The sequence below is a fragment of the Colias eurytheme genome, chromosome 9 (genome assembly GCF_061535395.1).
Source record: "Colias eurytheme isolate Ceu_HAF_F1 chromosome 9, ilColEury1 Martin Lab GWU primary, whole genome shotgun sequence".
NCBI classification, from domain to species: domain Eukaryota; kingdom Metazoa; phylum Arthropoda; class Insecta; order Lepidoptera; family Pieridae; genus Colias; species Colias eurytheme.
Window position 1 is genome coordinate 11,911,894 of NC_142988.1, and position 25,605 is coordinate 11,937,498.

Genomic DNA, 25,605 nt, shown 5'->3' on the forward strand with positions numbered 1-25,605 from the left:
TTTAACATCATAAAACTAAGTTAAACTACCACAAATAATTTGACATGTTGTAATGCATTATTTTTGTCTTACTAGAAGCTGCATAATACATAATAAACTAATGTTCTGATTGGTTCCTATGTGGTCTAGACTCTAGTAATTAATAGTTAATAATGGTACGTTCAGACGCGTGGAAAGCAGCTTGGCAAGTAGCCCGGCAAGTAGCTTGACAAGCAGCCCACATGCTTGTGCCCGTGCTTGTGCTCAAGTTGTTCTCGTTGAATGTCACTTTGGCAGAAAGCGTCTGAACCCACCATAAAAAGTCTTGTCTTTGCGTGCAACGCAAGTACACATGTGGCAACACAGACAAAACAGCTGATATTTTGACATATGGTGACATATGACAATTGACATAATATAGTACAAGTTGTACAAAGTACAAAATTAATTATTCTAAAGTGAAGTGTTTATTAGTTTACGCTGTTTTTATTGTATCTACAAATCTACAATACGTTATAAACTTTATAATCGTCATATTTTATAATCGTTATGTTAGTGCTGTAGGCGGCCGTGTTCCAAGTGATAAGATTAAAATAATAAATCGATAACTACTTTCTCCTATTATTTAATAGCTTTTATGAAATTTATTGAGAATACTGTTATTTTAAGTGATTAGTGCTACGAAAAGAAATTATGATGCGGTCGAGTAAGCTTCTTGATGATGACGAGTTAGTTAAATATTTTCCGGATTTACCCAGCGGGCCCTTAGACAGCTATAGAAAAAAAGCATCGTTCAATTGGCGGCGAATGAAACTGGTTTACGACAATTTAGCGACCATTAAAATAAAAGTAAGTTAGCATTTAGTTCTCTAGCTACAGTTATTACTCACTTTATAAATAATTACATTTTCGTAACTCATAGATAAATATACACAATATATTTTTATTCCATTATCTACAATTTTTATAATAGGTGTAATATCTTAGTTGTTAATGATGTTAGGTGTTGATGTTTTGCTATTAAACTAAGTTTATTTTTTCCACACAATTTTTTTTTACACATGATTTTCCAGAACATGAACAAACTTTTGAAACAATTTTGTATGTGAATCGATTAATGATAAACTATTCTGTTTATCACTTTGTTACTTGTTTATGAAGATATTGTATCTATTTCTGCACAGATACTGTCTAATTATTATTTTGTCTTGATAACATGCATAGTTTTATGAATGTGTCTTTATTCAGCTAAATCTTCAAATTAATATTTATACTTAAGTGATTTGTAGTAATTATACAAGTTCATGGACACTAATTACTTGTACATATTTATATGTAGTTTGTACATTAACTTGTAAAGGTCAAAATCACCATAAATAATCTTTATATACAACACTAGCGGTCCGCCCCGGCTTCGCCCGTGGTACATATTTCGCAATAAAAGGTAGCCTATGTTCTTTCTCAGGGTCTAAAGATTATCTGTGCCAAATTTCATCAAAATCGGTCCAGTAGTTAGTTTATGCTTGAAAACCATACATACATACATACATACATACAAACCTTTCCTCTTTATAATATAAGTATAGATAACAGTTATTTATTTAAATGAGGTATTGGAAAATCCTTTTATTATATAAAACATTGTGATAAAATTTTATTAAAATTAAAATTTCATCATCAACCTAAATTCATGTTCAAAGTATCATTTGGTTAAGTGGTTCTTCAAATTTAGATTCTAACTACATAGCATTAAAATTTGTTTTAGCATGACATCTGGAATTTTATGCGCAATCATCCCCTATTCCAACACTCCGATACACCTCTCTCCATGGATGAGCAGAGACATTTGGCTGTTAAGAGAATGTATGCATACTACAATGAACAATTTGCAACTTTGGAGAAGGTATTTTTTATTATTATTTTACGTAGATATGACCTAGGTTATTGACCACAGTTCAACGACAGCTGACCTCTTGGGAGACATTCACATCATTATATTGGATTCACAGATTAGATTCATATCGCAATTATTAATCTAAAAATATTACTTGTTATTATGCTTAAAAATCCTTCTAATAATTTTATATTGTTGAATGATATACATAATATATTTCTACAATATTAACTAAAATAATTATTATGTATAAATGTATGATTGAAAAAATCTATCTCGGAGCCTGACGCCTACATACTTAAAAAATAAACATAATATGTTTGTGCTACACAAATAAAATTACAAATGTGCCCCATTTTTATTAAACTACCTACACCTGTGTTTTATTTTATACAATTTAATAAAATTATAATGCCATAATAATGCACATTATAATAATTAATTCTACTGTAAGTAAATATGTGTTTTCTTTGTCCGAATAAAGTCATTACACCAAAACTTCTAGATAGTGGAAGATCCAAGAATATTCCAAGCAGAATCGGAAGCAATGTTCATGTTCGACAGTTCATTTGCTGTAAAGGTCTCTCTCACGTTTCGAATGTTCTCGAACACGATACAAGGGAGCGGGAGACCACACCACTATAGATTTATAGAGGATATAGAAAAGGCAAGGATTGGTGGATGCTTTGCCTTAACAGAAGTGTCGCATGGTTCTAATGCCAAGGGAATGAGAACGACTGCAACTTATTGTCCGGAGACGAAAGAGTTTATACTGCATACACCCGACTTTGAAGCTGCGAAGTTCTGGGTGGGATGTATGGGTGAGTGGTGAATATTTTACAAAGGTGTATTTTCTTTATAGTCTAACACAAATGTACAAGGAAGAAGCTGGGAAAGAATGTACTATTTTGGATGTAGCTTTAATGTAATGTAGCTTTAAAAAACTTTTTTTTCATACACAGTCATTTATGGGACCTCCTAGCTTAGAAGCTAGAGATTTGTCCTTAAATTTTTTTCAAAGTCGGTTTAGTAGTTCGGAGTTCCTAAGTATAGTGTGTACAACTAAACAAATAAGCTCTTCTGCTTTATTACATTGAGTATTGAGTATAGAATATAGATTCATGTCATAAAGATACATTTCACTAATCAAGTATTTGAGCAACCTTCAAAGTTTTTTCCTAAGCTCTGACTCACTGTGATGAAATGACAGATCTTTAGGCGGTGATTTTCGTAAACGGTTTTAATAAATAAATATTACAACATAGTTTAACTAATTTACATACTTATATGTACTTGGTACTAACTACTAACATATATTGTTTATAAAAATAATGCCTTGTCATAATGCAAATACAAAACTATTGTTAATGGTTGATATATTTATTAATTTGCAAAAAAAATTACGTAAATACACACCAATTTCGTATAAAAAGGATACGTCTTGAACTAAATGTCGTAAAAAAATATAGGTAGATCAATACCAATTGATTGTTACAGAAAAAATAGTACTGAGGTATTATTTCTTTGAAAACCTATTAAATTTAACAATACCATAGATAACCTCCTTTTTTGAAGTCGGTTGATGGATATTCCTTGGCCTTGTTCATTAAAAAATAGAATACTGGTTTCCCTTAAATTATGTAATATTATTGTGAGCGGCGATTGGAAACAATTGCATGAATTATTTTAATTTATGTACATTCATCATTATGTGTACAATCACACCACAAAGGTCAGTGCTTTATACCAAGTTATGAACAAAGTCTAATATTAAAATCATAAATAATGGTTATTAATTTCTGTGCTTACAGAAATTAATAACCATTATTTATGACTGTTTTTGTGAATAATAATTATATAGCTTTATTCGTATAAAAACTTGTTTAAGTCGCTTAAGAGGAGGCTCCCTAACATAATTTCTGGCACTGAGAGACCGGTTAGACCGCTACGGTGCTAGACGCTAACACAGTCGTAATAAAGTTGATTATCGCGTGCGCTCTCTGAAAGGCATAATTTTTGAATAAAAAATGAATCGAGCGAAAATGTAAATATTCCATTTTGATTGTATGTGTGACTGTTTCAGAATATTAATGCAAATTCACATAAAATTTAGGGAGCCTCCTCTTAAGTCCCTTCTAATATCTTATCTAATATGATAATATCCCTTATAATGTCTACTAACGTTAACGTTATTAATTTTTGTGTGTTTCATTTTCGTGTTGTAACGGCTAGCTATTCGTTTAATATGTATATGCAAGAAATCATCAATTAAACTTATTTAAAGAGATTAAGAAAATACCAAAGTTTTACATATGCCATAATATATTGTTATCACTTTAATAATAATAAGTTAAAATTGGCAGACTCACCGAATACATAAAAGGAAACAGCAGCCCAAGATTAAAAAGACATATTGAATCGATTAAACGCAGCTATAAAATTCACTCTCAGCATGAAAATGAAAATACAGATCTTTCACATTTCTTAGATACTCTGAAGCAGAAACTTAGCGCTCTGTCCAGTAGGCTACGTAGGTATAAGCAAACTACACTGAGGAAATCTCAAAATACCCATTTCACTATGAATGAAAAATCTTTCTATAGGAACTTTAATCAATCTTCTTCAGAGCCACGCGACGAGTTAGATGAACTACCGAATCCTGAAGATGTCCATGGTTTCTGGTCAAATATTTGGGCGAAACCAATTCAACACAACCCCGCAGAATGGATTAAAGATGAAAAAGACAGTCTTACCGACGTATTAGACATGAAATATGAAGATGTCTCTATTGAATTGTTTCGGTTTGTCATAGGAAAGACACACAATTGGAAAGCTACTGGATCTGATAAGTTACACAATTACTGGTATAAAAAATTTACTGCCATCCACCATTTGTTATTAACTCATATAAACACTTTTATTAAATCACCCGAATCAATGCCTAAATATATTACTCAAGGAATAACCGTCATGATACCTAAAGACAAATCAGACCCAAAAAATCCCGCAAAGTACAGACCAATCACATGCCTACAAAATATATACAAAATTATCACTTCATGTATAAGTCAAATAATGTATCAGCACCTAGAAAAATATAGCATAATAGCAGAAGAGCAGAAAGGATGTCGTAAAAGGACTCAGGGATGTAAAGAACAGCTTGTTATTGATTCAGTGGTTTCAAAGCAGGCATACAACAAGAAAAGAAATATATATACAATGTACATAGATTACCAAAAGGCATTTGACTCGGTCCCCCACAGTTGGCTTATATATATACTCGAACACTACAAAATAGATCCTACACTCATAAATTTTTTACGAACCATTATGAATAATTGGCAGACAGTTTTAAGACTCCACACACAAACTAAATTTACAGAAACAGCGCCCATAAGTATTCGCCGTGGTATATTTCAAGGGGATGCTCTAAGCCCTCTTTGGTTTTGTTTAGCATTAAATCCGCTTTCTAATTTATTAAACAAGGCTAATGTAGGTTTCCGTTTAAAATATAACAATAATCAATTCATACTTACACATTTAATGTACATGGATGACATAAAATTATACGCTTCAAATTTAGCTGAAATCAACAAATTAGCAGATATAACGCAAGTTTTCTCTTCCGACATACAGATGAATTTCGGTATTGATAAATGTAAGATACAGAGTGTTAAACGAGGTAAATTAGAATCTAATTCATACACTTTACATAATGACGAAGTTATCCAGCCAGTAGATAACCAAATAGGATATAAATATCTAGGCTTCTACCAAAATCAAAATATTCTCCATAAACAGGTTAAAATCGAAATTGAAAAATGCTTTAGAGCTAGATTACATAAAATATTGAACACACATCTTAACGCTAAAAATATTGTCAAAGCCATTAACTCCTTTGCTATACCTATATTAACTTACTCTTTTGGAACAATTAACTGGTCTCAAACACAACTAATAAAGCTTCAACGAATTATAAATACTTTAAGCACTAAATACCGTAAACACCATCCAAGATCTGCAATAGAACGTCTGACGCTACCTAGAGCCGAAGGAGGACGGGGTATTATCGATATACAAAACCTACATAATAAAATTATTACTAATTTACGTTCATACTTTCACAATAAAACCTTAGATTCCATACTGCACAAGGCTATCTCTCACACCGACAAAAAACTCACACCTCTAAACCTATCAGACAGAAGTACCCAAAAAAATGAAAAAATTAGAAAACCACAAGAGAAAATAGATGCATGGCTACAGAAATCTCTACATGGCAGACACCGACGCGATTTGATGAATACTGACATCGACAAGCTGGCATCGAACACATGGCTCAAACGCGGCGAGTTGTTTCCAGAGACAGAAGGTTTTATGATTGCCATACAAGACCAAATAATTGATACGAGAAACTATAGGAAGTTCATACGGAAAGACCCAAATTTAGTTACAGACCAATGTAGACAATGTCACAGCGCATCCGAAACAATCCAGCACATTACAGGGGCTTGCAGGTCGCTTGCTCAGACAGACTACAAGCATAGGCACGACCAAGTCGCGTCTATAATACATCAATATCTGGCCATCAAATATAATCTCATCACCGAAAAAGTATCTTACTATAAATACACCCCTAAAATAATTCTAGATTCCACAAACTACAAACTCTACTGGGACAGAACCATTATCACGGATAAAACAATACAAAGCAATAGACCTGATATTACTCTCCTAGATAAACGAAACAAAGTTGTATATTTAATAGATATCGCTATCCCTAATACACACAACCTAACATCCACATTCTCCAACAAAATTGCTAAGTATACTGATCTCTCCATTGAAATTAAAACTCAATGGCGAGTCAGTACAGTCAAAACGGTCCCAATAGTTATCTCCACTACAGGAATCATACCAAAATCACTTCACTTAAGCCTCAAAACATTAAGCATTCATAGTAACACACAATATATTCTTTTACAAAAGGCCGTTATTTTAAACACGTGCCGTATAGTTCGCAAATTTTTATCTTTAGATTAATTAAGTTTGTCTGTTTGTCCCACCCATTAAATATAAGCTTGTATAGGCATCTTTGTTTGGCCAAAAGCCCGCAAAAATGTTCGAGTCCTCGATTATGAGAGAACTTATAAAATACAAAAAAACATAATAATAATAATAATAAGGGCGTAGGGATGTGACGACCCCATCGCCCACGGTTGGAATATCTGTTGTCTACGTGACAACAGATATTCCACCCGTGCAATCAGTCAACCCGCAGGACACCTTGTGGCGGGGTGTCGGGGAGTAGCGACCCCGCGGGAACCGAGTGCTCCCGGGGGAGGCCCCTGTCTTCATCTCCGGCTCGCCTTTACCGGCTGGTCGGAGTGAAGCCTGACGAGGACAGGACCCCCACCTCTGGCTTGCCTTAACCGGCCGGCCAGAGTGGAGTCGCGAGAGCTTTTAGCTCGAAGGGTGGATGCGAATCGTAAGTGGCGAGTGGGCACGTGATGCTGGACCCTCAGGGAGCGCGTGATCGTAGTTTAAAGTCCAGGGACGCCTCTCCACCCTTAGCTGCTCGCAATATGTTGCCCCCTTGTCGCACTATTGCAGCGACTTATTTCGGGGGCCCATACAGTGAGAGGGCGAGTCACCACCTGCCAACAAATTTTTACTTCCCTTAAGTAGAAAGGCAGGTGCCATAGTTTCCATAGTCCCCAATTCCAGTCCATGTAGCATCCCATTCCATAGCCCGGTTTATTTTGCTTCCATTTCTCACAATAGTCCTACATCGGCCGCGGACTGCCCAGGACTGTATCTCTATAGTGCAGTCATGGGCATGCTGCGGCTGGTGTCCCACAACACAGTAAAATTCTCGAAAGGGCCTCTGCGTGTTGGATCCGTGTCCCCACGTAAGCCTTCCAAAGGTCCGGGTACCGTCCTTCTGGTGGTACCCGAGTATTATGGAACCGAGAAACATAATAATAATAATACAAAAGATTTATTGCAACCAACAGAACATACATAATAATACACAATACAAAAAAAGGAAAAAAGACATAAAATAACACAAAATTATAAGGAATTTACAACACTTACAGTTATTAGTTACACTTATAGTTAAAAAAGTACACGAATGTATTATCTGTGTTGCGCGCTGGCTGCAATTAGGCCCTGGCTCAGCATAGTGTTGTGGGAGCAAGCTCCACAACGCTGATAATTCTGCCAGATACCCAGATGAATAGTTTGCGCCTCCAATCAAGTAGGTATATATAAGTATAATAAAAATAGAATAATTAATTATGAATGTAAAGAAATAATAAATGTGTAATAATAATAATATATAAGCAGTAGAATAGATATATTTAGATATATTTGGTCAAGTAAAATCAGTATTTATATGTAGGTATATAGGTAGGTATGTATGTATGTATAATGTGTTAATTTATAAGTTTGGATACGTATAGTCAAAGGAAATAAAATTATGATGATTGTAATTTGAGCAGTAGTGATTTGTAAGTGCGACGAAAGTTGGATTTGCACTTGAGTTTTTTTATTGGAGGTGGTATGTTGTTCCAACATTTCGTCGCATTATATTTAAATGACCCACGAAAGGCGGTAGTTTTATGTTGGGGGATGGATAAATCTTGAGTTCCACTTCTTATTTCACCCCTTTCAGTATCCTTACGCCATAATAGTTTTGTGTACAGATATCCAGGCTGCTTTGTATGGATCGTATCAAATAAAAGGCAAGCCAATAATAAATCTTGCCGACCTTTCATTTTTAAAAACTTTATGCTATTAAGAAAAGGGGTGACATGAGACCTGGGTGGGATTGTCACGCAAAATCTGGCACAGGAGTTTTGCACTCTCTGAATAAGACGCTGCACTTTTGCCGTTAGACAAGGTCCATAAACAGGGAGAGCGTAATTTAATATTTCTACAATTTTTCATATAGCTAAGATCGATTTCCAATTTAAAATTTTAACACGCTTAACACAAAATTAACGTTATTCCCAATTAAAGTGTACATTTGCTATTTAGGTGTCGATTTAATTAAAATTAAGTAGGAAACTTGAGACTAGAATTATATGCCTCTGGGTCTATCTTATAAAAACCTGTTAAGTGTTTCAGCTTAACATATATCTGAATGAATGGCTACACCCCCGTGGTAAAAACCTATTTTTCAAAATATTTTCTATATCTGAACCACATATGTATATCCGATCAGCTCATTTTTGTGACAGGAAAACTCCACACAGTATTACAAACTTAACATAATATAAGTTTACTAATTGAACATCGTTACAGGTATTTTTAATTGATTTTTTTATGTATTAATGTTAATTAAATACAGGGAAATGCGCAACTCACGCGATCGTGTACGCAATGCTGATATCCAATGGCACGAACCACGGCTTGCACTCGTTCATCGTGCCGCTACGGGACCCTAAGACTTTGAAGCCTTTCGCGGGGGTCACTGTGGGCGATATTGGAGAAAAGATTGGCCTCAATGGAGTGGATAATGGGTAAGGTTTTGGGATTTTTTTACCTTTGTTTTTGAGTAGCTTCCCGTTTTTTCTGGGGAAATCTTGCATAGATAGGTACCCTTGATGTCCTGGGAAAGAGTTATGTTTTTTTTTATGTCAGAGCAAGTAAAGGAGCAGATGGGCCACCTGATGTTTATGTTATGTTGGATTTTTACCGACTAAAACCCCACGAACAAAAAATATGCTTTCTGAGTGATGTAGACAATACTTTTGTACATATTTATGTAGCTTGTTGCTGGCGAATTCCAAATCAGCTGAGATTTATTAGCTAAAAACGAGCGAAAAATCCTTTATAATATGTGTTAAGAATGACAGACTTGTAGTTGATGTATAAACAAGTAACAAAATATACATACCTAAGTACCTATACAGAGGTGATTTACGATCTTTAGTATTGCAAGCAAATGCCGAAGGCCGAAGGTCCAAGTGCAATACTACAAACGTTAATATGTTAGTACATAGTATAATGCAAATATTTAAGTTGATTTACATATTTTTTTTACTGATTGTATATGTATACTTACTATCTTGAGCGCGTGGCTTCGTTCGCGTAATACCCTTGTAAAAATACTAGGCGGAAATCTAGTTTCTAATAAAATTAGATATTTTATTCAACTACCCTCAATAATTCCTTTTCCAGTTTCGTTATGTTCAACAAGTACCGGATTCCAAAAGACCTAGCGTTGGACAAGCTTGGTGGAGTAGATGACAATGGAGTCTACCAGACACCTTTCAGAGACCCTAACAAGAGATTCGGAGCAGCCCTGGGAATTTTATCTGGTATGTGAATATTACGGTTAATTGTTTTATAGGAATTCCCTTTTTTTAAGTATAAATACATTTAGGGCCGATTTTTCAATGCTTGGATAAAACTTATCCGTCCAATAAAGTATTACACGATAATATTAAAATGTCACACAAACTTTCAAATACGGACATTTAGAATACGTTTTTAAAATGGTAGTTTTATACATTAACCGACGAATAAGTTTTATCCAAGCATTGAAAAATCGGCCCTTATTCAAACTTCAAAATAAATTAATTTGAAGTTGAACCAGCGATGTTTATATGATTTTAAATTGTAAATTAATTGGGTTATCGATCGCATACAAAAACCTTAACCTTGGTCTATAGCTTAAAATTCATTTATTTACTTGGTATAAGAGAATCTAAGTGATTCTATATAATATATTTATCGATCAAAGTCAAAACAATCATAATTAAATAATTAAAATAAGTAATTGAATCATTGAGATATCGCCCTAAGACCTACATAAAAAAAATATTTTACATTACAATAGTAATAGGTTTAAAGATTTAATAAAAACATCAAGGGAACTGTAATTATTTAAGGTTAAATGTAACCAATTATTATGACGTAAATACTGCTATAAAATGATGGACTTTGTGTTAAGAATATTTCTTTAATCACCATGGAATTAAACGATGAAATAGGTACAATAAAAAATATTCATTGATTATGAATTATTCATAAATTTTGTCACAACAGAATATATAATTCTATTAATAATTTTCCATTAAAAACCGTTTATACTACAAATTACTTCAATATCTGCCAATAAAAAATGAGCTTTATTTCCAGGCGGTAGAGTGCACATTACTTCGATAACAACACATTACCTCGTGAAGGCCATAGTGATCGCCATTAGATACTCGGCGGTGAGAAAACAATTTGGCGCCGAAAATGGCGCGGACGAAACTCCTGTGTTGGAATATCAGCAGCAGGTATATGAGAAATTATTGTTTACTAGCGGTCCGCCCCGGCTTCGCCCGTGGTACATATTTATGTTTTCTCTACATCCTGGTACTTCAAGGAATACATATAATAAAAAAAGAATTATCGAAATCGGTCCACCCGTTCTCGAGTTATGCGCCTACCAACACATTTTGCGATTCATTTATATATACATATATATATATATATATATATATATATATATATATATATATATATATATATATATATATATATATATATATATATATATATATTGTTTATTTATTTATTTTGTCTTTATTGTGCAATCGGTCTTATCTTATCTAATCAATATGTTATCAAAGTGAAATGCACAAAAGATTGTCTTTAGGCATCTCTGTTTATCTGAGATTAATACAAAAATATAATATTCTAGTTTCTACTTTGTCATTAAGTAATAATGTAGCGCTTGGGAATGGATTTTTTATCGTTATCATTGTTTTTGAATTTATTGGTTACAAAATATTCACTTAATTATTCCTCTTCATACTAATTCATCAGTGTAGGTTAAGAATTAATGATGTTGGATAAGGTAGTTATAAAAATATATATTTACTGTGAAAAATAATGTTATAATAATAATTTTACCGAATTTTTTATTACCGAATTATAAAAAAAACTACTTATTTATTATACAAGCGTACGTCATAATTATTTAATGTAGTCGTAAGTTCAATGTTCTAAATGTATAAATTCTCACGAAAAATCAAACATAATAGTTGGATTTTTGCAACATATACATATTATGTTGGTATATCATAATTATACTTTTCGGCAATGTTTTCAAGACTACATACTATGAAGTTGATTGTGTGTGTAATATATTTTGTTAACTTATAAACAATGACACTTATATTAGACTAGCTGTTGCCCGCAGCTTCGCCTGCGTGGAAAAGATAAATTTTCATCGTACAAACTTTCATCCCCTATTTTACCCCTTTAGGGGATGAATTTTCTAAAATCCTTTCTTAGGGGACGCCTACGTCCTAACATCTACCTGCATGCCAAATTTCAGCCCGATATGTCCATTGGTTTGGGCTGTGCGTTGATAGATCACTATATCAGTCACCTTTTGAGTTTTATATATAGAGATAGACTCGATAAAAATAATCTCGATTAAGGATCACCTGGGCCCCAGATCTATACAAATAAATTTTAAAAGACATTTGACTTTTGGTAAAGAAATATTTCTAAAGATCTTGTAGAGAAGAAGAAAAAAATTTCGACCTTTAGATTTTCTTTTCCTGGCCAACATTTTCCCGGGTAAACTCGAGTGAGGTCGAACGTGTATCTCAAATACTCTTAATAAATATCTATTACAACATTATCTCTATTGTTTCAGCAAATCCGACTATTGCCTTACCTTGCGGCAGCTTACGCGTTCCGTGTCTTCTGTTCTTGGTTTAGCCTCACACACGTCAATATTACCATTGATAACTTCATGGGTAAGTTTTTTTTTTGTATAATTACCAAAAATACAGAACCATATTATATTAAGTAGGATTTTTGAAGTGAAACTTCTTTAGGCGCGTTGAGAGTAAAATTTCAAGGTCGCATCATGGTGATACCGTCACGTCATTCGTCAAGGTGACGATTTTCGTATCTTTGAATCTTTCCAAAGAAGTTTCACTTCTGACACGTGGGCTTGGCACACACGCTCTTTTTTTGTTGTTAACAACAAACTAAAAGAAAATTATGTTAGTTTGAAAACTGTAAACGTGCCAGTGTTAGTTACCATGGCTATATCAGATAACCATCTTTTATTTTTTCTCGATTCCATTTTTTGTTTATCAATCAAGTTTATGAGTAATTGTAAATAGTCTTAAGGATATCACATTCACATTGTATCATCGCCATATTGTCTGTTTAAAAATTATTTTTAGATTTTAGTATTATTTACTTTTAGATATTATACTTCCTATACTATACTATAAAATTCTACAAAATACTCTGAGTCTTCACCCAATCGATATACAGTCGATGTATAGCCACCAAAAAAAACATATCATTTAACATTAAGCATTCTAATCCATACTAATAATATTATAAATGCGAAAGTAACTCTGTCTGTCTGTCTGTTACTCAATCACGCCTAAACTACTGAACCAATTTGCATGAAATTTGGTATGGAGATATTTTGATACCCGAGAAAGGACATAGGCTACCTTTTATTGCGAAATATGTACCACGGGCGAAGCCGGGGCGGACCTCTAGTGCTTTATAAATGAGAAAATTTTAAAGAAAAGATTTATCGATCTAAATTGTTTCGGCAGAAGAAATCGATAGCTGTGAAATTCGATAAGGTGAAAGATGTGGGTTCGAATCCCGCCTAGTGACCAGTTTTTATTTTCTATTCTTTAAAATTTTCTCATACATTTCGATCGACTGGCTGGTTGGCTTGGTTGGTAGTGGCCCTGCCTTCCAAGCCAGAGGTCGTGGGTTCGATTCCCACCCGGGGCAAATATTTGTGTGATGAACATAGATGTTTGCTCTGTGTCTGTTGATTATCTATATAAGTATTTATTTAAAATTATATATGTATGTTTATCAGCCATCTGGTTTCCATAACACAAGCGAAAGCTTAGTATGGGATCAGATCGTGCCGTGTGAAAATTGTCCCGAAATATTTATTTATTGAAAAAATTACAGGTAAATTAGAAAACGCAGCGAACCAAGGTATAGAGATGCACGCATTGTCGTCAGCTGTTAAGCCGCTCTGTGGTTGGTTGGCGAGAGACGCCATACAGAACTGTAGGGAGGCGTGCGGGGGACATGGGTATTTGAAAGGTAAATAAATATACTTAAAATAAAAGAAAAGTGAAATAAACAATTCTCATACAGTTAAAAATTAGTTATAACTTGTTGCTGGCAGACGTTGTTCTGCCATATTGTCCCTTTTTCGTGGTTTCTCGACATAGAAACCTTCCTTTCGCCTTAACAAAAACGTTAAAAATTTGACGAATTGGTCGAGCCGTTTTGCACTTATCAACATTATTGACGATTCACTTTAATTTATACTTATTAATTGCCGATTAATTATCTTACATGATCATTCTTATACATGAGGTGGCCTTGAAATGTGATCTTTTTCAGGCAATCCACAAAAAAAGGATCATTTTACTCATATTATTAACATTTACCTTTTAATCCCAGCGGCAGGAATAGGCGACATACGCAACGACAACGACGCAAATTGTACTTACGAGGGTGAGAACAGCCTTTTGCTGCAGCAGACCAGCAACTGGCTGCTCGGAGTGTATCCTCGGAGGAAGTTACTCACTGGAGCTGATGGTCCACTTGGTTCCTTGGAGTTCCTGGTTGGTTCTGATGATACACTGGCTAAGAGCTGTCCCTGGTGGAAGGTGGAGGAGCTCATGGATCCGTATAGTAAGTGAAATGTATTAAAATGATGACTTTTTAATGTACTGCTAAATAACAATTATTAATTACTAGCGGTCCGCCCCGGCTTCGCCCGTGGTACATATTTCTCAATATAAGGTATGCCTATGTTCTTTCTCAGGGTCTAAAGATTATCTGTGCCAAATTTCATCAAAATCGGTCCAGTAGTTTATGCGTGAAAACCATACATACAAACTTTTCCTCTTTATAATATTAGTATAGATTTATCCCCAAATTTTCATATGATTATCTTTGTAACAAAATTCCTGTTGATTAACTGTCTATTAAAATCTTCTTATATGTCTTATAATAGAGGTCACCACTACTGAAAATGTTGAGGTTATAATTTTTTCATTCATAATTTTTAACAAATCAAGTGTTAAAGATTTAAAAAATATATGTGAGTATTTTTAAGTGAAACATCTTAAGGAGCGTTGAGATTACAATTTCATGGCAATACCGTCACTTCATGGAGTAAGGCGACAATTTTGGTATCTGTGAATTTGGCCAAAGAAGTTTCACTTCACGTATGCTCTGCACAAATGCTCTTTTTATATATTCCACTATTTTTATAGATATAACGCAAATGTACAAATGGCTAACTGCATACACTCTCAAGATGACATACGACAAAGTGCAGAAATTGAAACAAGAGGGGAAAAACAACGTGCAGGCTAAGAACGAGTCGCAGTCGTACAATGCTGTAGCTTTGTCGTGTGTTTATGGAGAGGTAAAGTTAAACAATTTTTTATTCATATCTACCAGGTGAAAGGTAAGACGTTAGACGGATTAAGACAGGAGCTTCTACTAAGGAAACTTCGCTAATCAGCTGACCGATTTCCATACAAAGTCCAAAATTTTTTCTACGAATTCAGCAAAGTTGTAGAACAAAAGTTGTTCAGTTTCATGAGACGAAGCTCCTGTCAAAATGCGTCTGACGTCTTACGAGTCACCCTGTATACTAATATTATAAAACTGAAGAGTTTGTTTGAACGCGCTAATCTCGGGAACTACTGGTCCGATTTGAAAAATTCCTTCGGTGTTAGATAGCCCATTTATTGAGGAAGGATATAGGCTATATATCATCACGCTAAGACCAACAGGAGCGGAGCAATGCGGGTGAAACCGCGGGGAACAGCTAGTTAATTATAACACGTACTAAATAATGACAGCTTTATGTTTAAGTATTTTCTACCGATTCAGAATTATTTTGAACTCCTGTGGTTTTTATTCTGGAGTGGCCAGGGCCCAAGACAAACTAGTTCCCTATGAAGACACTTGATTAATAACTTCTTTTTTGTATTGTTAGTTCTTAATGGAACTGCATTTTAGAATATCTTCTAAGCACACCATGTGCAGTTCGATCCAACTTGAGAGATAGGATAGTTTAAACATGTAGGTACCACGGGCGAAGCCGGGGCGGACCGCTAGTTATATTATAGAATTGAATTGCATCCCGTGTTTAAATTGTTGTTGTAAAAAATACATAAATTTTAGGTTCCTTTACATCCATCGTTATAATGACACACTTCCTTTATCGTTGAAATCATTGACATAAAAAATTAACTTACTATAAGAAATTACACGCGAGGCTGGGTTAAATATTAGTTTGAATGTAATAACTAATAAGAATGTACTGCGATTCTACACAGCTACCTAATTGATGCAGGTAGTTGATAACAAATCGCAGCAAGTCAACGACTATTAATAAAGTGAGGGTAGTTGGGTCGAACGTTGCATAAACAACGTCCGAGCCCCTAGGCACGATTCGTACGAATGCGCCACGAGTCAAATGAAAGCGGCAGCCGGCAATTTATAGTATTCGACAGCTAAGCATATTCAGACATAAAATAATGACTATTACATTGATAACTATTCATCCACTAAAATATTAAATTAAAAGTTACGTCTAACATTACCATATATTTTTGCAGAACTTCATAATAAACCACTTCTACAAGACGGCGAAAGAGTTCCCCGATGAAGCGTGCAGGAAAGTTCTACTCGATCTGGTCTCCTTGTATGGAGCTTTCTTGCTGGAAAAGCATCTGGCGACTTTGTATATTGTGAGTAATGCTACATTTGGCTGTTATTTTTTTTATCAAGGACTCTTAGTATTTATGATCACTTAGCTTTTGGGTATATTTTGTAAATTTTATAATTTTGTTACGATTTTACAGCATTTAAATATCATTCAAATGCTTTGTAAATGAAAATAAAATAAAAAAAAATTAAAAATCGATCATGTGGCGGGATTCGAACCCGCGTTTTTTTTGCCATACCGGGGCAACATCTACCTTACGGCCATTCGTGACCACACTCGCTATAAAGTGATCAAAACTGATGAAATAATATAATGAATATATCGCGTTTAAAACATTGAGTTACATGTACTGCGTACTAGAGAGGACATCGCTACTACACTATTTGTAACACGAGTTAGAGTCAATCGTCTCAAACTCAATTTATTTTTGTTACATTGATTGGTTTGAATTGATAAGTTTATTCATATTTTTTTAATAAGATAAACAATATTTATTTGTTACATTGATTGGTTTTAATTTATAAATAATAAGAGGCAGAATATCTACAAAGTGTATGACTCACAAGCCGCCGCGCGCCTCGCACAGTTTTTGTTCGTGGTGTCCTCTCTAGTAATAATACCTCATGGTTAAAAATCCGTTAAAGTCTTAAATTACTAACAATTATCACTACCCCTAGGGCGGTTACTTCACCCACGACCAAGGGCTGCAAATCCGTGAGGGTGTACTACATCTATGTGGGAAATTAAGCACACAATCTGTGAGCCTAGCTGATACCCTGGCTCCGCCTGACTGGTGTCTTAACTCCATACTGGGCATGGCTGATGGACAGGTATGTTTTTGTATTATCTTCTAAAGCAAGTATTTTTAATGTTATTTGTTAGTTATTGCCGAGTATCATCAAAATAGGCGTTGTTTTTGCGTGAAAGAGTTACAAACATAGATCCAAACAACAAATTAAACACTTGACCGTAATTTGAAGCTTACTTCATTGAGAAGGCACCTAGCTTTTTCCGCCTATTCTTCCCTCTCTTTCCGTTGTATGTATGCTATCTCTCTCGCACACCTCTCCACCAGGTGGCGGGGCGCTCGATAATGTGCGGGCGCTGGATGTTTTTCATTGGCGTCTAGCTTCCGCCGCGAGAAGGTTGTCTACAAGACTACAACCTTGGTGCTATTAAGTATTAAGTATTAAGTATTGCTTAAAGCAAGTGCTAAAAGTGTTAAAAAGTGTATCCCGTCGGATCGGTACAGTGAGTTATTTTTACATCTATTCTAATAATATTTTACTTAAAAATGAGTAAAAATCTTTAAAGTCAACGGTATAATCGTTGGACTTTATTTAAAATGCTGAGGTTTTTAATGAATCCTTCAGCAATAGTTTATTTTTCAATATGCTTAAATACTTAATAGCATGAATAAAGATATTTAAAATTAACGATACAACCGTTACATTTTACTTGAAATAGTAACTTTTCTTTTGAAATATTTCATTATGCAATATGTACTAATTAATATTTGAATTTTTAATACTGTGAGTAAAGCTATTTTAACGGTGTTACCGTTCGGCTTTACTCGAATCGTTAATATTACTTTTGTGATTATTTGATATTACTAGATATATCAAATACCCTCTCTTGTATATAGATATTTTTAATATTTTATTTCATTTTTAATAATGTGTTTTTATTACAAGGGTACAAGTGAATTTTTCGTGGAAAAATTACAATTAATACTTAGTATGGATATGAGCCAACTCAAAGCTTTACAGGCATACAATCCATTGCTACGACTTTATTACATTGTCGTTATCGCTAGGAACGGTTCGGAATTCCTATCATAGTTTATTACTAAAAATTATCGAACGAGATGAGTCAGCTCCAAGAAGTCACGACATGTCAGAACACGTTGTGATATTATTTTATAAATCGTACGGGAGTTACCGCTCAACTGAATAATGATGGAATTCGCTCATGTATAGTAGATACGTACCATGAATGTTCCACACATTCAAAACTATCCGTAGTCTATACGTGTCCTTTTATGAGTATTATTCTGATCCGTTTTTATGTGAAAATAGACATATTACAATGGCTAATTTGATTGAAAATTACGTTTCCTATGTTCAAATGATGCAACTTTTTTGTTAAAACGAGTAAGTACCAAAAATTTTACAATTAAATTCTTTGGTTTACTGAACTTGTGCTGAAAGGGTTATCGTATAATAATTATCGAGATATCTTAATATAAATTAGATTTAGATACACTTATTTCAAAGGATTTACAATTCACTTCTAACGTTTTAGAATAATATTATAAACTTGTACACCTTGACAAAAAGTAAAAAATTGCGGGTGAGTGGAGATTATTTTGTGCAATTAAATATAACGTCCTACGACGGTGTGGTTGCGTTCGTAAGGAATGTTAACGGATATAAAGCAACTAAATGTTACATCGATTGCATGAACAAAAATAAATATGAATCGAAGTTCATTTTAAAATTTAGTGAATTGATTTGAATTATGAATTTATTAAATGTCGCTAACATTGGAAAATAAGTTAAAGGACCTTGTTAATTGCTATATTATTTAAATTATTATTTACTGCTATTTTTATATTAGCACTAAGGTGTATTCTTGCTCGAAGCAGAATACATAAATGTGGCCACTACTCCTCGCAGGGGTTAGCCAGGTCAAATTCACCCTCGCAGGGTGTCTCTTAAGCATTTTTTGGCAGGCCCTACTTATTTCTAGTTACAAACATCCCTCGCGCAGCTGTCGCTCGCAGGGAAATGGTGCAAATATATATCGGCCCTCGCGGGGCTTTGATTACAATCGTCCCTCACGGAAAAGATGGTGCGAATATATATCAGCCCTCGCGGGGCTTTGATTACAACCGTCCCTCATGGAGAAATGGTGCAAATATATATCAGCCCTCGCGGGGCTTTGATTACAACAGTACCTCACGGAGACATGGTGCAAATATATATCAGCCTTCGCGGGGCTTTGATAACAACCGTCCCCACGGGGAAATGGTGCACATATATATCAGCCCTCGCGGGGCTTTAATGGCGATTGGTGCAAATATACAAAGGATTGATCATTAAAATGATCATAGATATTTGCTTTTGTCAACGAGGACCCACGAAAGAAGTTTTGGATATGACCGTATCGGATCTTCACTCTTCTAAGGTAGGTAGAAATAGGTTTTGAAATCTACTTCACAGTGGGCAGTATAGTAAATGATCTAATAAATACAATAAAGGTTAGATACGTCAAATAATGGGCGCATGAAATTGATACTTCGTATCCTAAAAGTTTACGCTTCAGGAATCAGGAAACCACCATTGGTTTACCAATTATGGAAATTAGAATTGAACAAATTGTATTTACCAATGCAAAGCCTAATCACAACAAAGGAAGGCGAGTCGGATCAAATATCATCTCGCAGATGATTTGTGGCGGTGGTTTCGAGGATTGTCACCAAGCCTTGTGTCAACGGTATGTTTGGTATCGTAATTAAATGGCACTAGACGACCAATTTTCATATACAAACATCGGAAGAGATTTTTTAATCGCAAAGCGATTGAATGTAACAAATGACGATTGATTACGTATAGTTGACCTCTCATAGGCCTATTTTAGTTGCCCGGTCTTGTAGGCAATTTATTTGACTCGTTTTTCAACCCATTTGACCTCATTATTGCACCCATGAGATTTTTCTTCGGGGCTCAAACAATAAATCGCTGAGGGATTAGGATAATCGTTTGTTAGACAAGTTTTTTTGTCATCCCACCAGGATTATTATATTGTATAATAAAGTTATATACAACTATTAACGTAAAACGTTTAAGTACTCGACGAATGCTAAGAATACTGACTGTTGAGTTACATAGGATAGAGGATAAATAACAGAAAGTCAATCTTTCCAAACAAAAGCCTCTTATTATTAGATATTACTTGGAACCCCTACCCTTAACGAGAAAGCTCTGCCAAATGACTTCTCATTTCTTTGCTTTGAGGGGGGGGGGGCAATAAATGAAATGTACAGGCTATACGGCTTTTAAAATATAAGTCTGGTAAGCGAACTAAACTTTGCTGGTTTAGTTCTTGCTATATCGCTTAGTTCTTGCTATATCGCTGTCCGTGGCTGCCTCGCGTGTTTACGGATGAATAAAGTAATGTCCTGTCTTCGCATCCACAGCTGACTGTCCTATACTGTCATAATCTTAACACAGATTCATTCGACATAGCTCCCCACGAGCTCTGTTCTTCATTTTTGCACTCGCACAACTGTGGACAACACAAGAGCAATGCCTCCATTGGTAGCAGTTACAATCAGGGGATAACTAACCTTAGGCTAGCCATATTACGGATGTTGGAACAACCGACTATATTCAGGGAAATTTTCTTTGTTCAGTGTAACGTTTAGACTGTCGTAGCATTCCTACGGAACAAAGATGGGATCAGATCTGCATCCTTAATGCAGTTAATCGAAAGGAGATACTTTCAGACGACGATAGTATTCAAAACCCACCATATTCCTTAACATAATAATGCATAGTTAAGCTTATAATCTCTCTTGCCATTATCCTGCAGCAGAATTCCTTGGCGATAATTTATCCTCGTTAGAACGAGCAAGGGTTGTTACGATAATATGAGAAATCCTAGTCAGTTAGAGACCTGAACGACGCGATAGAGTACCGCTATTTCAGTAGTAGTAACACCTAGAAGGGTGAAGGTATTCTGGAAAGCGGAACTGAAGGCCCGGTCAGCAGCATCAGCCACCTAATAGACAGTGTTCAGTGCTGCACCACTATAATCTGCAAAATGACTGACGGTATGAAAATGTGGAGTACATTTTCAAAATATCAAATGATATAGTTGGAATAAAAATCCTATTTGCCTCCGTCTATCCAAAAGACATACGGAGTAGCTAGTAGTAGGTTGTTAGAATAGGTAGGTTGAATTAGAATAAAGTAACTATAGTTAAAATCCTTTGTTACTGACTGGATAAATTTGGCTCTTTTCCTATCTGACGTTCATATAGCTGTTGACTGCCTAGTGTTGTGCACAAACACTATTATTATAAACTAGCGGTCCGCCCCGGCTTCGCTCGTGGTACTTACGTTTTCTCTACATAAAAACCATCCTCGTACTTCAAGGAGTATAAAAAGAATTATCGAAATCGGTTCAGCCGTTCTCGAGTTATGCGCTTACCAACACATTTTGCGATTCATTTTTATATAAGTATAAGAAGATAAGTCACGTTATGTAGTCCCGAGGCTTTCGGTATATAAGTTCTGATGTAAATCATAATTATATCTTAAAACCGAATTGATTAAAAGTAACGTACTTGGCTGTAGTAATTGCAGTTTTGGGACACAGATAAGCTCCTTATCATTTTAGTCTCTTAAGTTCAGTATATTTGTTTCCAGTACAGAGTTTATGACCTATCAGTTTTAAATAAATAATTCATGCATTGTACTGAAAGTACTAGCCATGTTTAGATTATGATTGGTGGCGTTGGCTCTAAACATTAATAGATACCGCACGGTTTGGTTGGATGTTAAAAATCTGTATTATAATTAAAACCGTTTACCTGTTTTGATATTTTATTGCCTTATTCAAGGGGTGACCTTTTAAATTTATTTCTGACCCCAAAAGTAAGGACCAAGTTCTCTTCTTGTCCGCTTGTAGCAGGTTGGGTTAAAACTGTGTGAGTTGAGACAGGTGGTAATTCTATGTTAAGATGATTCAATTGTGCTTCTACAGAGTTCTAATTGAATAAATAAAGGTTTGAGTTTTTAGGTATTTTTGCCTCGTCGGGATCAGCTGTTGCTTCATTTTGTAAGTAACATCTAAATGCGTAATTGAAAGTCGTTACTGGCGCTTTCGCAGATTTACGCTAAAGATAGTGAAAATTGTAGTAACTTTAACTTTTCAAGCCCAAAAGGTTAACTAAGGTACGCTTGAACCAATCTCATAAGTTCTAATACTTTTAATCATTATGATTAACTTTTTGGTTCTTATTTGATTAACTTTTCATCTGGGATTGTTAATACATTATATAATATAAAAATTTGTGTGATTTATTGGTAGGTATACTATCTGCACACCTTACTCTTTCAAATAAAGAAATAAGTAATTACTTATGTATTCAAATTCACATTGGCGTCCATATATTGTACACCAGGTGGGTAACAAGCAGGTCTCAATGAAGTAAGCTTCAAATTACGGTCAAGTGTTTAATAGCTGTGTTTTACCTGAAAATAAAACACATATTAAATACTTACCTATATTTGAAGCTTACACTTAACGTCCACCTGTTGTGGATTTCGACTCAATGAAAAACATCCAGCGCCCGACATTATCGTGCGCCCCGCCACCTGGTGGAGAGGTGTGCGAGAGAGATAGCATACATACAACGGAAAGAGAGGGAAGAATAGGCGGAAAAAGCTAGGTGCCTTCTCAATGAAGTAAGCTTCAAATATAGGTAAGTATTTAATATGTGTTTTATTTTCAGGTAAAACACAGCTATTTTCGCGTTTGGAGGAGTGTAAATTTTTGCAAGCTGTATATTTAATTATACATATTATGTTTTATTGATAGGATTTTATATCATATTGTATGTTTTCAAAGTTTGGTTGTTGAAGTGAAAACTTCTTTAGCGGCGTTGAGCACTTTTTCTGTAATGGGTATAAAATCTTAAACTCGCGTCAGGACACGTGACCTGATCGAAAAAGCGTAAGACGGATACCATTCCAAAATATCAAACATGTTCAACGTTAATAATCAAGTTTTCACTTCTGCCGGCACTCCCGGAGTGCAACCCGTCTTTTTTTTATTGACATACGTTCACTGATAACTAAAACAAGAGATACACGATTGAGATGCCTATAATTATAATGCCTGCATCTCTTAAATTTCAACAACGCTGCCATATATTAGATGTAGGGCCGTTATTCGTCAAAAACTAATATAATATTTTGTTGCAGGCATACAAACATATACAAGACAAAGTAATGACATTCCCCGGTTCTATGACACGACCGGAGTGGTGGAAAGACGTCGTGTTTTGGCACAATTATGTTACGTCTAAGTTATAATAAGTTACTAACTTAAAAATATATTTAAGTAAGAGGTGTATGTAGGTTATCAACACATTTCATCTCCGAAAGAGATACACACTATTAGACGACAAAATAATCATAAATAATTTATTTGCAAACAGTTATTTAACAAATTTAAAGTGAGATGGCATTATTTCAATTATCGTGAACGAAAGAGAAACCTGATGTAAATTCTGGCCAATTAGCCACATTTGATGTGTCCCTGAGCGCAAATAACCTATATACACCTTTTTACTTATAAAATCAATGAAAAAGAGACAACTGATGTAAAATCTGGCTAATTAGCTACATTTTGATGTGTCCCTGAGCGCAAATAACCAATATACACGTTTTTACTTATAAAATCATTGATAGACGTAGTAAAATATAATCAAGATATTATAAAGATAAATACTTAACCCTACTTTACATGGGATTTTTAAAAGTTAAATAGGTAATTTAAAAGACTGGTTTTAAAATGTGGTTACTACATATAGGTGCCGATTCTTGCAATTTTATTAAGGTTTTTAAAATATACTTAATAGTATTAACATTTAAATAATTATTTTGACATCACATGAAAAACATAAATACATAAATGTAATAAATAAAAAAAAATGAGCAAGTATGGTGCAATAATAGGCAACTAATGAATGCTGTACAAATGAAAAATGAATAAAAATTATGAAATATACATATTTAGATCATATTTTTTAATGATAATATTGTATTTTTTATGAATGACTAGTTTTTAGTTTAGTTTTTAGTCTTTTTTTATGTGATATTTATATTTTGTATGTTGGATGGTTAATATTAAGTAATATAAATTTGTTGGGGATTTTTTTATACTTTTATATTGTATACAATGGTTTACGTAATAAATTATACAAATACAACTTTGTTTTTTAATTTGCACTCGAAACTTTACTATGCAAAATAACTGTCGTTAAAAATATAAACATAAATTCTATTGCAATTTAAATAAATATAAATTTTCACAGCACATTTCTTTAGGAAAGAGTGCTCAGTAACGATTCCTATGGCACAACCTTTTATATTAAAACACATTATTGTTGAATGGAAAATAAACAAAGAAATAGAGCTTAATTTTAAATTAACAATTCATCAAGGTATTGGTCAATTCCATTCAACCAAAAAGCTGTTACAGGTAAAGATAGAAACATGTATTTAGATTAAATGTCAGGTTCCCTTTAATTTACATAATAAACGAAAGCTGTCAATCACCACAAGCTAGAAGCCTTCTAGAAGCTATTCCATTTTAAACCATGCTTCGAATAACAACGTTCGTACTGTGTGGGGTTTTCCTGTGAGTAAAATATTTCATTAACTTTGTAGATTTAACATTAATTTTAAAATATTTTTTAGCATATAAATAAACGATAAGGAATGAACAAGAGTAGCTTGAAACATTTATACTTTATATGCTGAAAAAACTAAAAAAAAAACTTCTATAATAATTTACTTACCCAAAGTGACGGTATTTCAATTCCATTGTTTATTGAGACATATTTTGATACTAGAGGTCCGCCCCGGCTTCGCCCGTGGTACATATTTCGCAATAAAAGGTAGCCTATGTCCTTTCTCGGGTATCAAAATATCTCCATACCAAATTTCATGCAAATTGGTTCAGTAGTTTAGGCGTGATTGAGTAACAGACAGACAGAGTTACTTTCGCATTTATAATATTAGTATGGATTTTGCAGGGTATCTGCAGATATTGGGCCGATTATAAAAGAGTTAAAAGTAAAGACAGATTTGCAGTATGTTATCATCGATCTATTGAATCGCATAGCAAGGAAGGAGGACGTTTCATGCGTCGCCGCTATCACCGA

The 25,605-nt window shown here is 34.3% G+C and overlaps 1 protein-coding gene across 1 annotated transcript; it reads left to right on the forward strand.

Annotated features, from left to right (window-relative positions):
• The first annotated feature begins 513 nt into the window (after nt 1-513).
• Nucleotides 514-23,824, forward strand: LOC149906164 (peroxisomal acyl-coenzyme A oxidase 3-like). The gene is made up of 13 exons (XM_090105037.1): nt 514-828; nt 1,745-1,882; nt 2,379-2,694; nt 9,231-9,402; nt 10,064-10,203; nt 11,027-11,169; nt 12,543-12,645; nt 13,850-13,987; nt 14,354-14,587; nt 15,175-15,329; nt 16,534-16,665; nt 17,321-17,473; nt 23,639-23,824. Exons 1-13 carry the CDS (start codon nt 673-675, stop codon nt 23,747-23,749), a joined length of 2,091 nt encoding a protein of 696 aa, XP_089961163.1. The 5' UTR covers nt 514-672; the 3' UTR covers nt 23,750-23,824.
• Nucleotides 23,825-25,605: the final 1,781 nt, after the last annotated feature.

Excerpts from the sequence above, each read along its gene's own strand:
- LOC149906164 (XM_090105037.1), top strand. The coding sequence starts at position 673 with ATGATGCGGTCGAGTAAGCTTCTTGATGATGACGAGTTAGTTAAATAT. Across the intron at positions 2,695-9,230 it reads GTTCTGGGTGGGATGTATGG|GGAAATGCGCAACTCACGCG; the intron begins GTGAGTGGTGAA and ends AATTAAATACAG. Across the intron at positions 16,666-17,320 it reads ATCTGGCGACTTTGTATATT|GGCGGTTACTTCACCCACGA; the intron begins GTGAGTAATGCT and ends CACTACCCCTAG.